Below are 14,218 nucleotides of genomic sequence, written 5' to 3'. Positions count from 1 at the left end.
GCAGATTGTGGACCAGTCTTTTATGTAGGAATATGGAGAAACCCTAGTGTCATCATCGACACTTAACAACTGAGAATTCAAAATGGATGTTATCACCCAACTTCCGGAAACCGCCCTCAAAAAAGCAGTTTTGAATGGAGCAAAAAGGACAGTATTTTTCCTCCCCTCTCACACATAGAAGAATCAACAAAAACGAAAAAATCCTTGTCCAAATACAGAAATTACTTGGAATTTTCTTCATAGAGTGCTGACTGCACGTTTCTAAGCTTGTTTCCTCCACTATAAAAGGAGAGTGAAATAACACTCATCGGCTCACGGCGCTGAGGTCACGACAATATGAGCTATCAAGAGTCCTTTAACAGATTCCCTTGCAAACGAAGTGGAAGTGCTCGTTGTATCATTTTTTGTATAATTTGGTGAGAACCGCCCCTGAAGAGCTAGCTCTCCCCTTTCATTCTAACCTGGTCCCAATTATGATGACAGCATAAGAAAAACTGGGGGTAATGAGTGGGCAAAAGCACTTACATTTGTTGTGCATTCTATTGGGAAGTCTCCGCACACTTCTCAAGCTTCCGTCTCTCAATTAAGGCTTCAAGCAAGATGTGCCAAACGCTATGGGGAGGTAAGCCGAGGCAGGAAAGAAAACACACAACCGACGTTTATATGCCATTTGGTTCTTTTTATTAGAAGTTGAGAATACAGCAAGTAGGGAAATCCCATGGTGAATGGAGCCATCCACACCAATGCCTTTTGGAACCCCAATCTTCTATGATCCCCCCCAAAATGTGCTTTGTGGCTTCAGCAATTTATGAAGTGGGAAGGGAGAAAATACTGAAAAAGGCCACTATTTCATGGTGAGAGAATGAAGCTGTAGAGATCCTAATGAGCCTAGGGCCAAAAAAGAAAATTAAAAATCTGTGCAGAGCAAGCAAGCCTCTGACTGCTGAGAGTAAGGCATTCAGGCGCCGACCTGGAGAGTTCTCAGGAGCACTGTAAGACCAAGTGCACATCGAGGCTGTTGGTAGTGAGTTGCAGACACACAGAGAAATGGGCGCACACATGCTCCCCAAACACACACACCCTAAAGAGGGAGATTGTTTTTACTGGATCACGCATCATTGATGTTAACTGCATTTTCCTAGGGATTTGTGCTATGTTGAACCAGATTCAGCTCCTCCTCTGGGGTGTGGGTAGCTGGGCCCCGAGACTGCTGCTTCTGTTGGTGGTGTTACAGGGTGTATCTTATACCCGATATCCCTAAGTGCATGACCGAAGAGCAAGTCTGGCTTCTGATATGTGCTGTTGTTTCCATGACATAAGAGAGCGTCCTTCCAGATGGCCACTGTCCTGAGGACTATGTCTCCTCCAAGGGAGTAACACTGTTCTTATTCTGTCAGGCACTGCACCAGTTCACCCAGAGAGTCTTTTGCTGGGTCCACCTAGCACCCAGGGCAGTGACCTTATCCAGAACCAAAATACTCTTAAGTTGTTCCCAAATTCTACAATGGAGTCTTTCTTCCTGGTTCCCAGCTTTCGCTGGAAATTGTAGAGAAAAAAGAGAAAAATAACCAAGAAAACATGATCCTGCACGAATCATTGACCCTTCCCATATTCCCAAACACCCATGTGAGGACATCAGCCCCATGCTTAGGGCCTCAATGTTTTGTTCTAATACCCACACCCCCCAGGATGTAACAAACACCCAAAGCCTCGGATGACAGCAAGGAACAGAAGACTGGAAGGTTATCTGAGTGGTTCCCCTATGAGCCAAGATCAGAATTCTCTGAACCAGATCCTTCCCCACACTATCCCTAATGCCAGAACAGGGTATCCCTAGGACAGGACCGATCTCTTTTTTTTTTTTTTTTTACTTCTAGTAGTTCTTCAAAGATAATGCTTTAAGAATCCTACCAGACTCCCTAGCAATAACAGTCTTCTTTGAAAACTTCCCACCAAACTATCCCTACAAAATGGGGTTCAGATAATGGTGATAATTCCACGGTGGGTAACAGACCCTACTTTACAAAAGTTCTGCTGGTTTTCTTGTTCAAGGAGAGTTGAGTGTCTGTCACACCTAGGATTGCCATGATAGTGTGCCAGAGCTGAAACTCATCTTTCCTAACCCAAAGACGTGCTCTCACACCTATGAGTGAGTTCAGGAGGCACCTGGACAAGTCAGAATCTCTTCTACAGCTGGCTCCAAGCCAGGCACTATGATACTAATGAAATGTCCATTTTTATTCCCAGGAGGAGGACGGGTAGTTGGGCAGTGATTTTAACAAAAGGAAATTCCCAGGGTGTGGCAGCACTCCACACCAAGAATGTGGAAAACTGTCACACCCCTCCAGTTAGATAAGAATCACCACAAAACTGAACAGGATGCCAGAAAGTAAGCAGATCAGCCCCTGTGCTAATATTTCCATAACTCCTCCACTGTCTCCACCCCGCCCCAACCCCCACCCCACCAGCACGATTGATTTCCCGAGTAGGTAGCTCTACTCCTCAGAAAGGGTCACTAGCCCTATAAACAAGTCACTCGCTCAAGTGACACCTTAACCAGAGCCTCTATCTAAAACATCCCGTTAGCCACTCACATGCTGCTTCCACTGAGAAACACATACCGCTTCCCTCCACCTCAAGACTCCCAAAGGCTCTCAGGCATAGAGTGGTCACGTGACCCAAAGTATGCCAGCCTTCAGAAGGCACCTTGGTGCACCGAGGCATTAGGTATTCTGGGGCTATCACCCAACCCTCCTACAGTCACTTTGTGCAAAATTGAAACAGTGTGTGGTACTTGCATGTTTCATTCTATACAAAAATTCTCCCTCCCGCCCGATCCCTATGTTTTAAACATTTATATAAATTCTTATTTAAACAGTAAGTTAGAAATCTTATTTACATTAATTTCTGTGTTCTCCCAAAAGAACATCTAAAACCACACTCCCACCCCTTAACAGGATATAAATGTTCACCTAAATTGGTTTGTACGACTGCTTTAAGGAGAGAGAAAGGAAGAAGGGCGAACCACAGCTGAACTGCGCCCCGCCTCCCACACCCAACTGTGGCACGGACCAGAAGCCAGTCTGCTGGGGGCTCATGGCCCCGTCAGCAGAACCCGAGAGTAAGTCAGGGTCTGGGCCATTCCTCCTTTTCTCCAAATTGATGCACTCCACCCTTTGAGGTATGATTTATTTTCGTGTTTCTCTTCTCAGTGGTGTACCGCGTGGAGTTCCGGGGGCACCACAAAGCCCACGAGGCCGGCGAAGTCTGGGTGCTCCTCTGGTACTGGCATCACGGCCAGTAAGGGAGGCCTGTGGCGTGCAGGGTCTCGCTCAGGGTCACAGTCCCTGTGTAGTGGCAGGTATCACAGCGCGTCCTCTTCACTGCAGCCCCCGCCAATCATGAAGCGGAACTCCTGGAGATTCGAGACACCGTGGAAGTGAACGAAAGCGCCGGCAACCACAAAGATGTGAAACAGCTGATGCGAGTGAAACTGGAGCACAAAAGGGAGAGGAGAGGAGAAAGCCATACATTATTAAGTCTCTGAAGAGTACCAGGGGTCACTTCTGCGGAGCAGAGGGCAGGGAATGGGCGCGACAGAGCTCAAACTTGAGACGTCCGCCATCTCAGAACATGAGGCCTATCACATTCCACTGAACAGAGAACCTGGTGTCCCCGAAGAATCAAGGTGCTGTGGCGAGCGCTCGGCACGCTGAGCAGGCAGCCAGCTTGTGGATGAGGGGCAAACGTGGTACAAAGACCCTCTTGCCAACGGACCACAAAGCCCCAGAGAATCCCTGATGCTGAAGAAGGGGCTGTGGTTAGACAGGGCGGTGTGCTCCTCGCTGCGGATGCGCAGCTTGGTCACGGCCCCATGAATGGTGCTGCTGCACAATGTAAAGGGGTGCAGGGCAGGAAAATCTAAAGGACTGACTAGGCCAAAACACATGGTGGTGGCTAGTTTCCTTCCGCTCTCACGTGCTAACCTGAAGCTTCTAACAGTGCCTAAGTTAGCGATGTGTTCATCCCACAGAGAGCTCAACTGAACTCGGAGGAGACCAGTGATAAAATGTCCCATCTACTATCTGTTGGTCTCCTTACCCCTTTCTTTCCTCTCTTAATCACAATGTAGTTATTTCAACCTCCTCCTCCAACTAAACACACATAAACACACTTAGTCTCTCACTGGAAACCACTGAATTTAGGACTTTGGTTACACCCACTGGGGTCAGCGTAGTCAATGAAGTAGCCTGTGTAAAGTGCTCTCTGAGCACGGCGCCGAGCACCAAGTAGTGCTCAATAAATGTTAGCTACCATGGGACTTGTCAGCCGGAGAAACACAACTCATGAGGAGTCTGGACTAGATAGAGGTCTCCTGATTGAGTCTACAGCTTTTTCAATTATTTCTGTCAATAACCCACTGACCCACGTGTGTATACACACTGACCACACTCACCCAGATGTCACACTTGCCAGGAAAGAAGCGCTCGGGGATGCGGGCAGCATAAAGGGCAGCTCCCGTGATATAGAGGCTGGCCATCAGCATCAACCAACCAATCTGGCCGATGGTGGCAGCCTTCAGGAATCCCTCCGAGATGACATAGTGCAAGGTAGGGATGATTCCACTCAGGCCTAGGCCCAAAAACACTCCTAGGATCACAAGAAGGCACCATTACAACACAGTACCAGTAATTCTACACACTGAAACGTCACAGGATACAACATCAGCTTCTTGTTTGAAAGGGAAACTGCTGCACAAGACAGTACTGCTATGTTCTCAAAGATAAATTTACTTACAAATGGTAAGAGTGGCTTAGGTTAACAAGTCAGTCACCAAAGGGTTTGAATTTACGTTGAGAAGTGTTTTAGGAAAAGATAGCACTAGGACTTTGTTTGAACCTCCCTAAATACTGTCCCTTCCTACGACAGATTACACTACAGAACAATTTTACATCCACTTGAAGCAACAGATTCCTGGGACGGGGGTCAAGTAGGAGGGTAAGGAGCCGCAGTGAGAAAGAGGAAAAAAAGAGATGGACCTGAAGTCTTTCAGGCCAAAAACTCCCCATCAGATGCAGAAGTCTATCAGTATCATTCCACCATAGCCCCTGCTGCCTCCAAAATCATCTCTAGTAGTGGTTTCAAACTTCTGTAAGATCAACTGAGTGAGTCTGGATCAGCATTTTTTTACTGAGCAAGAATAAAAAAAAAAATCAGACTATTTCACATGTGGAGTGTTAAGTTCTAATTTGTGTAACTTTGTAAGTTTATACACATGTGAATTTGTGTTTAAGGCTTTGACAGAAAATGTCCTGATCAACGTTTGAAGGTCACTCATCTAAAACCACTTTGAAATCTCTGTCTCAACCAAGTAACACAGGGAGAACTCCTCACAGCAGCAGTGGCTGCTCTTCTATTGTGACACACGGAGCTAAGAATGACTCGTGCAACCCAAACTGTCACTTGGAAAGCTTTCTCAATAGATAAACACCTATCTAGTACTCCCGCTGGGCATTACCACACAAGCCGCTGGTACACAATGATACAAGCATGCTCGGATGCATATTCAGCAATTAAATGATTATCTACGAAAAAACAAGAAAATTACAATGCTGATCTCACAGAAGGAACCACGCAGGCCTAAATAAAAACTAGTTCCTACTTCTACTCCTCACAATTATGACCTTGTTCTTCCTCTACATGCTAAGCAAAGGCTGCTAATGGTTTTGTCTATCTTCCCCTTAGGTCAAAAGCTCAGGTACTTGGGTCTTCTGACGTGTACAAATAGCAGAATGTATCACTCCGTTCAGCAAAGACATTGTTCTCGCATGTGTTCAAGCAGCTCAACAGCACAGTTAAGTACTGCTCAAAGTCAGCCCTGGCCACTGCTCCTGTGCACTTAGATACACTTAAAAAGGCAAAGAGGGCAGTTAGAACAGTGCTTATTAACATGAAGTTAATTCTAATTTCTAACCTTCAAGGTAACTGCAGATGAGCCGCATCTTGAATTTTTAACACTATGTGGTTTTTCAAAAAAAAGGATCAAGAAGAAAAATACTTTTAATACTTCTTGCTCATTCTTAGTCGACACTGAGTTTGATAATGGGGAAAGAAAATTGAAGGCACAGCCCCAGCGACAAGGAGCCCCCAGTGCAGGGAAGACAAAAGCATATCTCATTAACTCTGTACTCCTAAGAGGAAGACTCAACCAAAGCAGCCAGGAGCTTTGGCTTTCTATATTATCTCCACCTAAACAGGCACTATCCTAAATATAAAAAGCCTCTTTATACATAAAGCCTGCCATAGAACACAATCATTATGGAAGAAAATCTTATTTAACTAAGCAGATAACATAATTTAAAATAAAAACATACAGTAAACCAAAAGACAACAACAAAACCCCAATGACTACAAAAAAACATACACTGCAAGATGAGCAAATAAGAGGAATGACTATTTTACAAAGGTGAAGAGCGCTGGCCACAGACCGCATGTGGCCAAACTCTAAAGGAAACGATATGGCCCAATAGAAACCAGCTCACAGAGCTCACCACTGCCCTCTAATGCTACACTAATAATGAACACGAGTCCAGTAAAGTCCTTGAAGAACAGGTACCTATTCATCTTTACATCACAGTACCACAGCAAAGCACCGCGAATGGTAGGCCTTTAGTAAATGACAGGTAAATAAATGATGTCCAATGTAAAACCTCCATGTGCTCTTACCTGCTCTTACTCCTCGATATTGAGGGGTGGCAAACATGTCCCACTGGGAGACTATAATGGCCGCGATGCCCAGCACACAGATGACAATCAAGTAGATGAAGCAAGGTTGTGGATTACAGTAGAAAGAATAATAAAGCCAAGGGACAAAACTTCCCATAATCAGAAGAGCAATACCAGAGTAATCCAGTCTAGGATAAGGAAAAAAAATCCATTTTATTTCAAAAATTACTGCCCACAATAAGTTCCAATGAATCCCCCATGACATGAGCTGGCTAAAATTTATAGCTCAAATGCAAATTAGGGTGCTGCTTTAATTTATAAAAGAAAAAGTTCCCAGCAGATGGTATCCAGAATTCTGCCAATTCTGCTGGATGTTTTTCCCCAACCCACTAGCTCTATTGATCAAACCATTGATCTAAGTATGAACTTTACATATACTTACTTAGAGAAGATCCGGGAGACCCCTTCTGAATGGCAGTAGACTGTGTGGAAGAGCCATGAAAAAGAAAGGCAGAGAATGGCCCCCAAGAAGAATAATCCAAAGACTACCTTCTCTTGCAGAGGGGCCACAAAGGAGATGTTTGGGCGAAACATATAAAAGATCCCCAGGCACAAGAAGAATACACAACCTAGGAAAAGAGTACAAGGGGAAGAAAAAAGGTTATCTGTTTGAAGAGACAGTATTTTATGTTGATTATGTTTTTAATCCTTCACAATCACAATTATATCTGAATTGAAAGATCCATAAGAAAAAGTCTCCAAGCAGCTGAATCTTAACTAAAATTTTGGTCCACTTTAAACACTTTTGGCATCACAAACTCCTCAGCTTCATAAATATATTATGTTCATGGGGCCTCCCTAGTGGCACAAGGAGTTAAGTCTCAGCACTATGAAGCTATCACCAGCCATTGCAGCATGAGTTCGATCCCTGGTCAGGGAGCAGCCCACATGGCATAGCAGACCTCTCCTGTCTCTCCAGCTGCTCCCCACTCTGCCTTTGGTGAATCCTCTCACCTTCCTATTTATGTTCTTGCATGCATATATAAATCTTAAAAACTAAAAAATTAAAATTAAAAATCTTAAAAACTAAAAAATGTTTATGAACATTTATGTAAAAGGATAATCCAAAGAAACCAATCCCCTACTTCTTAAAAGACTAATTAGTCCACTTCTACCTTTAGATCTAGCATGAAACTGCATTTATAAAATTTGTGGCACACATATCATACCTATCCCAGTTTTATTCAGTATCATACCTATCCCAGTTTTATTCCAGTATCTTCAAACCCTACCAGGAAATACAGTTTTCCTGTACCAACAGCTAGCAAGGAGTCTTATGCTTCCCTGGTCTCACCATTTGGCCCAATAGAGTCAAGAGTTAAAGACAATAAAATGTCTATTCAGACTATTTCATAACCATAATATTTTTAATTGTTCTCCACAGCAAGATACCATGTTCTCAGTGCATAGGGAAGGACCACTTAACACAAGGGCAGGCACAGAATTAAGAAGTCAAACATTTGTTTGATCCACTTAGTAAAACATTTACCCTTGAGTTAGAAATCAGCAAAGAACTTGATTTGATTCTCTAGTGTAACTATACTAGCATGCAGGAGCTTGGGGACACAGTAGAAATAAAATGTGGAATAAGAAATATAAATCAAATGGGGTAAATCCAGAAAATATTATACATGCAGCCATTACCACTAATTCCACAACATTTTCATCACCTCAAAAAGAAACCCTACATCTGTCACAGTCATCTCCCATTCCCCACTCCCCTGCAGCCCTAGACAACCAATAACCCCTTTCTGTTTCTATGGATTTGCTCATTCAGGGCACTTCGTGTATACAGATCATACAATATGTGGATGTGGCCTTTTGTGTTCAGCTTCTCTATCATGTTTTCAAGGCTCACCCATGTATCAATACTTCATCCCTTTTTACAGCCAAATAACAGTCCATTGATGGATATATTTTATTTATCAATTGACAGAAATTTGGGTTGTTTCCACATTTTAGCTATTATGAATAATGTTACTAAAAACATGCATGTATACATTTTTGTATGAACATGTTTTCTATTCTCTTGAGCATGTTGCTAAGATTGCTGGTAACTAACTTTCTGAGTAACTGTGTTTCCCATATGAGCTATACCATTTTACATTTCTACCAGCAATGTAATAAGAATTCCAATTTTTCTACATCCTCTTTAAGACTTACCACTTTGCATTTTCTTGATTATTGCCATCCTAGTGAGAGAGAAGTGATGTCTCATTGAATTTCTCAAGGTATTTGATTTGTACTTTTCAAAATGATTAATGATGTTAAGTATCTTTTCACATGTTCAGTGGTCAACTGTAAATCCTTTCAGATTTACAATTATTTAATCTATTTTTTAAATCAGGTTGTCTTTTTATTGCTGAGTTCTAAGAGTCCTAATCACCTGCAAATATTTCCTTCCTCTCTACTAGTTACCTCTTCATATTCTTGGTAATGTTCTTTCACATGCAACGTTTTTAATTTTGAAGAAGCCTAACTATCCTTTTTTTCTTTTGGTTGCTTATACTTTAAGGTGTAAATTCTAAGAAATTGTCACCCAATCCAAGGTCACAAAGATTTACATTTATTTTTTCTCCTAATGGCTTTAGAGTTTTAGCTCTTGTTTAATATTTGATCCATTCTGAATTAATTTTTGTATATGGTGGGAAGTAAGGGCTCAACTTCATACTTTTACATGTAGTTACTCAGTTTTCCTCAAAGTCATTTGTTGAAAAGACTACCCCTTCTCCCTTCATACTCTTTCTTTAACATGGGAAAAAATTATGACTGAAAAAACAATATTACAGGCTACATTCTCTTCAGGACAAAATGAAATTTAATTGTGGATAATAGAAGTCATGGCTTTGAATAATCAGCTTACAACTATTAAAATACTGCACCACATTTTGTACAGCACTTTTCCTTGGCCAGACACTGCCTAAAAATCTAGCAGAAAAAAATGTCACTTAGCTATGATAAAATCACAGGCAAACTAGAATAAACAGAAAGAAAGTCAGTGAGAAATTGCATTAGAAACACAGAAAATAAAATGGCAAACCCCACCACATTTTTTTAAGTTCTATCCTTACCCTTACCCTTGAATACATGAAAAAGATTTCATTAGACCATGGATCTTACATACCTAAGAGATGTGTCCAGATGTTGCCTGTTTCTGTGTGTATTCTGAAAATGCTCTTAAAACAGGCCCGGAAAGAAGGCATAGGGGGCCGGTGTCCATGCAGAAGAAAGTCGTTATCCTTGAGCCAGTCTGGTAGGACATCATGAGGGATTACTCGCCATCGACCTTCCCAAACCTGGAAGAATTATCATCAAATGTCTTTGTGGTTTCAATTGTCAATTTAGTAACACTGTCAATTTATTAACACTGCAAACACTCTCCAAACAATTGTTATGCCACACTGTCTTAAAATGAGAAATATGACTTATTTTTAGAAAAACAATTACATTCAAAATGTATAATGTCCTACATTCTGATTTTAAAAAATGGAATGCTGAAAGGTATTTTTTTAATGAGGGAATTTTTTTCAGAAAAAGGAAAGTAAATGAACTTATGCCCTAAAAGGTACGGGGAAGGCTCCAAAATCCCACTCAAACAGATGCCCTTCTTTCATCCTCTACAACAGACTATACCTAGTCTGGAAAATCCCATGTTAAATACAACCATTTTCATACTTAACATTCCTATTGGTGGAAAAGGACTATACAGAAAAGCACTTTTGTGCCTTTTGATAAAATCTATCATAGTCGGGCCTCCCCGGTGGTGCAGCGGTTGAGCGCTGGGTTGCGAAGCTGCCCGCAACCTCTGCTGCGCCGGTTCGATCTCCGGCTGCTTCCCGGCCACCAGAGGAGGGTCCCACATGGCACGCAGACCTCTCCTGCCGCCCGCTGCTCCCCTCAGCAGTGTACTTCGGTCCTTCTGCCTGCTCTGCTCCCCGCTCTGGCTCTGGTGAATTCTCTCACCCTCCCGCACTTCTGACTGTACCCAGTGCTTGTATGTATGTATGTATAAATCAATCAATCAATCAATAAATAAATCTTTAAAAAAAAAATCTATCATAGTCTCTTCTCTTTCTACCATAATTATGATAAAGTAGGAAAGAAAGAGCTTAGGAGTCAGAAAATCTTGAATCTCTGCAACTAACTAGTTGCACCAGCTTTAACCACAAAATCTCCAAGCCTCAGTTTCCTCATCTATAAAATGAGGATCACAGTGCTTTGGAAGTTATGAGGATCAAACGAAATGACACAAAGCACTTCATAAAAGTGCAAACCCTAGCATCCACCACAAGAAATGTAATCCTATTACTTGTCGAGAGTCAGTGACTAATCTGCCCTCCTCAGGCTGAACAGATGGTAAAGAAACTCAGCCTTAACTGCCCTTCAGGTCCCTTCAACCCCCTTTTCTCCCTCGTCCTCACAGTCCCTCCCCCCTCAGATCCTAAAGGAAAAGGGATCAGGAGTTGATATCCTTTCCTTAAAATGTTAATCAATCTCTATACACTTCTCTTTTAATATTCTCAGTTCAGGGAGCTCACACCATAAAAATCACATAATCCTAAATCAACTTGCTTCTGTGCTAGCCACAGAAGGATGTGAGAAAAAATGCCAGACAGAGGGCCTACCTACATGCTTCAGCTTTAAACAATGACAGGGTTCATGTGACAAGCACCTCGGCTACTGCACAAAGCTGGCTGTGAGACTGCTCGCTGCTTAATGCCAATAATGTGCCCATTCCTTAACTCCACAACATTTTCCTGTTCTCTATACTCCTTCATTTTCCTTAATGACATTTATAGAAGAAGTGATCCTCTGTGCAACTCCAAAGGAAATGAGGACTAACAATTTAAGAACACAAGTAGCCCTCTCAACACTCTTAATAAACTCACCCCTTCTCTGCCCTCCCCACCGCCCCTTAACCATCCAATTCAAAATCTGAAGCCTGTAGTTACTGCTGCTGCCCTGGCCATTCCATGCTTATTCCTAACAAACAATAAATAAAATAATGACAAAAGACTAGTTTAGACTTTTAATGTCTACTTTTAAAAGTAACTGTCTGAGATCTTTTTTTTTTTAAATGGTTTCTTTTTTTTTTTTTTTAAGATTGATTTATTTATTTATACAAGCACTGGGTACAGTCAGAAGCACGGGAAGGTGAGAGAATTCACTGGAGCCAGAGCAGGGAACAGAACAGGCAGACTGACAAAGTACACTGCTGAGGGGAGCAGTGGGCGGCAGGAGAGGTCTGCGTGCCATGTGGGACCCTCGCCGGCAGCCAGGGATCGAACCGGTGCTGCAGAGGCTGCGGGCGGCTTCGCAAGCCAGCGCTCAACCGCTGCACCACCAGGAGAGGCCCTGTCTGAGATCTTTCAAAGGACTTTTTGTGAGGGGGAGAGAACGACACCAATATAACCAATATACTAAATTTCTTTCTATCCAATTTGAACTTGGGAAAAGAGAGTTGTTGAAATTAACCATTTTGAGATTATGAAACACTACTACTCTGTTTTACTTTGGAAGAATTTATTTTCTAGGTGGGAAAGAAAGAAACCAATGCTTACATCCTCCACACAGTTCACAGTGTGCAAACAGCTATGCTGTGACCCAATGAAAAGCACTACTGTGCCATACCTGGCCGAAATACGCAAAGAAGTCCTTTTTGGATTCAGAAGAATATACTGAGTTTCTTACTGGCTGTATGTACATAGAAAGCTCAGAGTAATTCTTCCCCACTGTTTCTAAACAAACATTGTAGTTGTCTAAAAAGTGAGCCAAAGAACTTTACTTCCAAAATTATACCGCAATTAGTGTCATATGCAACAACACTACACCCTCCTTCTCAACTTGGAGTCAAGCCCAATGCCAACACAAACAGGTATCCTCCTTTACCTACTGGGATAAAAAGAACAGAATCAGAGTTCAGCCAAAGACATATTTATTTATAAGCTTGACAAAGATACTGTCTAACTCAAACATCTTGGTAACGGTCAACTAGCAACAGTACACTCCCTATCCCCGTATGGGCCTGTCTGTGCTGGTAAAACAGCAACAACTGAAGACTGGGGAAAAAGGCAAGACCAAGATCAAACCTAGACACTCTATGGTAAGCAATAAATGATTTACTTTCCCTATTCCCTTAAGAAAAGTTTTCCAAAAGGGAAAGTGCATCGGCAAGGCCACGGCACACTTGAATCTGTTTACTTGCTTCCAAGTCAAGAAAAAGAATCCTGTGTCATCTGACATGGCTAATTTTCAAGGACAGACATGGCCGGCTGGACAGGCAGGCTAGGGCAGCCCTGCGCACACATGCAGGTAATCTCTTCGTTCCTCTCACACAAACTGCTAGGGGACTCTATGGAAATGGTAGTGATTTTGTACCCCACTCATTTTTCTTCAATAAATCACAGTAGCAAACACACACCTGATTTATTCTCCCATTACCTGTTAAATTCAAAGTGTATTTGTTTTATTCTTTACTATTAGCTCAGAAAAGGAGAACAAAAAGGCAGTTCAAGTCAGCTACATACAGGACCACACTGACGTAATAAATATTAAAAATCCCTAAAGGCCCAGACACTAAATATTCAACTTTAAGACATTTAACAACAAACTTGCTTTTTGAAAAACCAAATATATCTTTTGTGTCCCCTTTTGCTAATGCTCTGACACTTGATCACTACAATGGCTCTATTGTTTTGCTTATTTTTTTCTTCACCAATTTTCAAACACTAATTAAAATTTCCTGGGCTCTATGTAGACCTATAAAGGTTTACACCATCACCCGTCCACACATCTCTTTATCTTAGAAGGGATATCTAAGTTCAAATTATAATGTTTTCTTCTTAATCTCTCATCCAAAGTATAGTGTTCAAAATCAACTGCTCCCAATTATTTCCATATCATTGTGAATGTAGAAAAACCTAAATTTAGTTTTCAAGGTCTATGACCATAAAAAGTCTTGGTTTGATAAAACCTATGAAAAAGCTGTGTCACAAAAATTTCTCTCTAAATGATCAAGAGATCTCTAGAGGGCCTCCCTGGTGGCACAAGGGGTTAATTCTCAGCACTATGAAGCTATCCTTAGTCACTGCAGCAGTTCAATTCCTGGCCAGGGAGCTAACCCACATGGTGCAGCAGACCTCTCCTGTCTCGCCCGCTGCTCCTCTCAGCAGTGTGTTTCAGTCAGTCTGCCTGTTCTGCTCCCCACTCTGTCTATGGTGAATCCTCTCACCCCGCCTCCACCATACCTCCGGCCTACACCCCAGCTCTTGTATGCATAAATAAACCTTTTTTTAAAAAAAGAGATCTCTAGAAATGCTTAACACATTTTTATACACATACAAAGACAGCCTGTTTATGCTGACTCTAGATCATAAATGCCAGCGCTACTGCTGATCGATCAGATTAATCAGGTGATTATTAATTTACCAGT

General features: G+C 42.1%; 1 protein-coding gene across 3 annotated transcripts in view; it reads right to left on the bottom strand.

The window, feature by feature from the left end:
• Positions 1-3,175: 3,175 nt before the first annotated feature.
• ADIPOR2 (adiponectin receptor 2) overlaps positions 3,176-14,218 on the bottom strand; it is a 47,652-nt gene continuing 36,609 nt past the window's right edge. For all 3 annotated transcript variants that reach the window (XM_037514604.2, XM_054696569.1, XM_037514603.2), the window contains 5 exons: positions 9,911-10,082; positions 7,169-7,355; positions 6,727-6,914; positions 4,457-4,650; positions 3,176-3,493 (listed from right to left, as the gene is read on the bottom strand). In XM_037514604.2, the coding sequence (XP_037370501.1) occupies positions 3,365-3,493; positions 4,457-4,650; positions 6,727-6,914; positions 7,169-7,355; positions 9,911-10,082 (870 nt within the window). In that variant the 3' untranslated portion in view covers positions 3,176-3,364. The remainder of the gene's footprint in view (positions 3,494-4,456; positions 4,651-6,726; positions 6,915-7,168; positions 7,356-9,910; positions 10,083-14,218) is intronic.

This window comes from Talpa occidentalis, unplaced genomic scaffold, assembly GCF_014898055.3.
Source record: "Talpa occidentalis isolate TD23 unplaced genomic scaffold, MPIMG_talOcc4v2.1 talOcc4.16, whole genome shotgun sequence".
Taxonomy (NCBI): Eukaryota; Metazoa; Chordata; class Mammalia; order Eulipotyphla; family Talpidae; genus Talpa; species Talpa occidentalis.
This window is presented reverse-complemented; position numbering and strand designations above follow the sequence as displayed.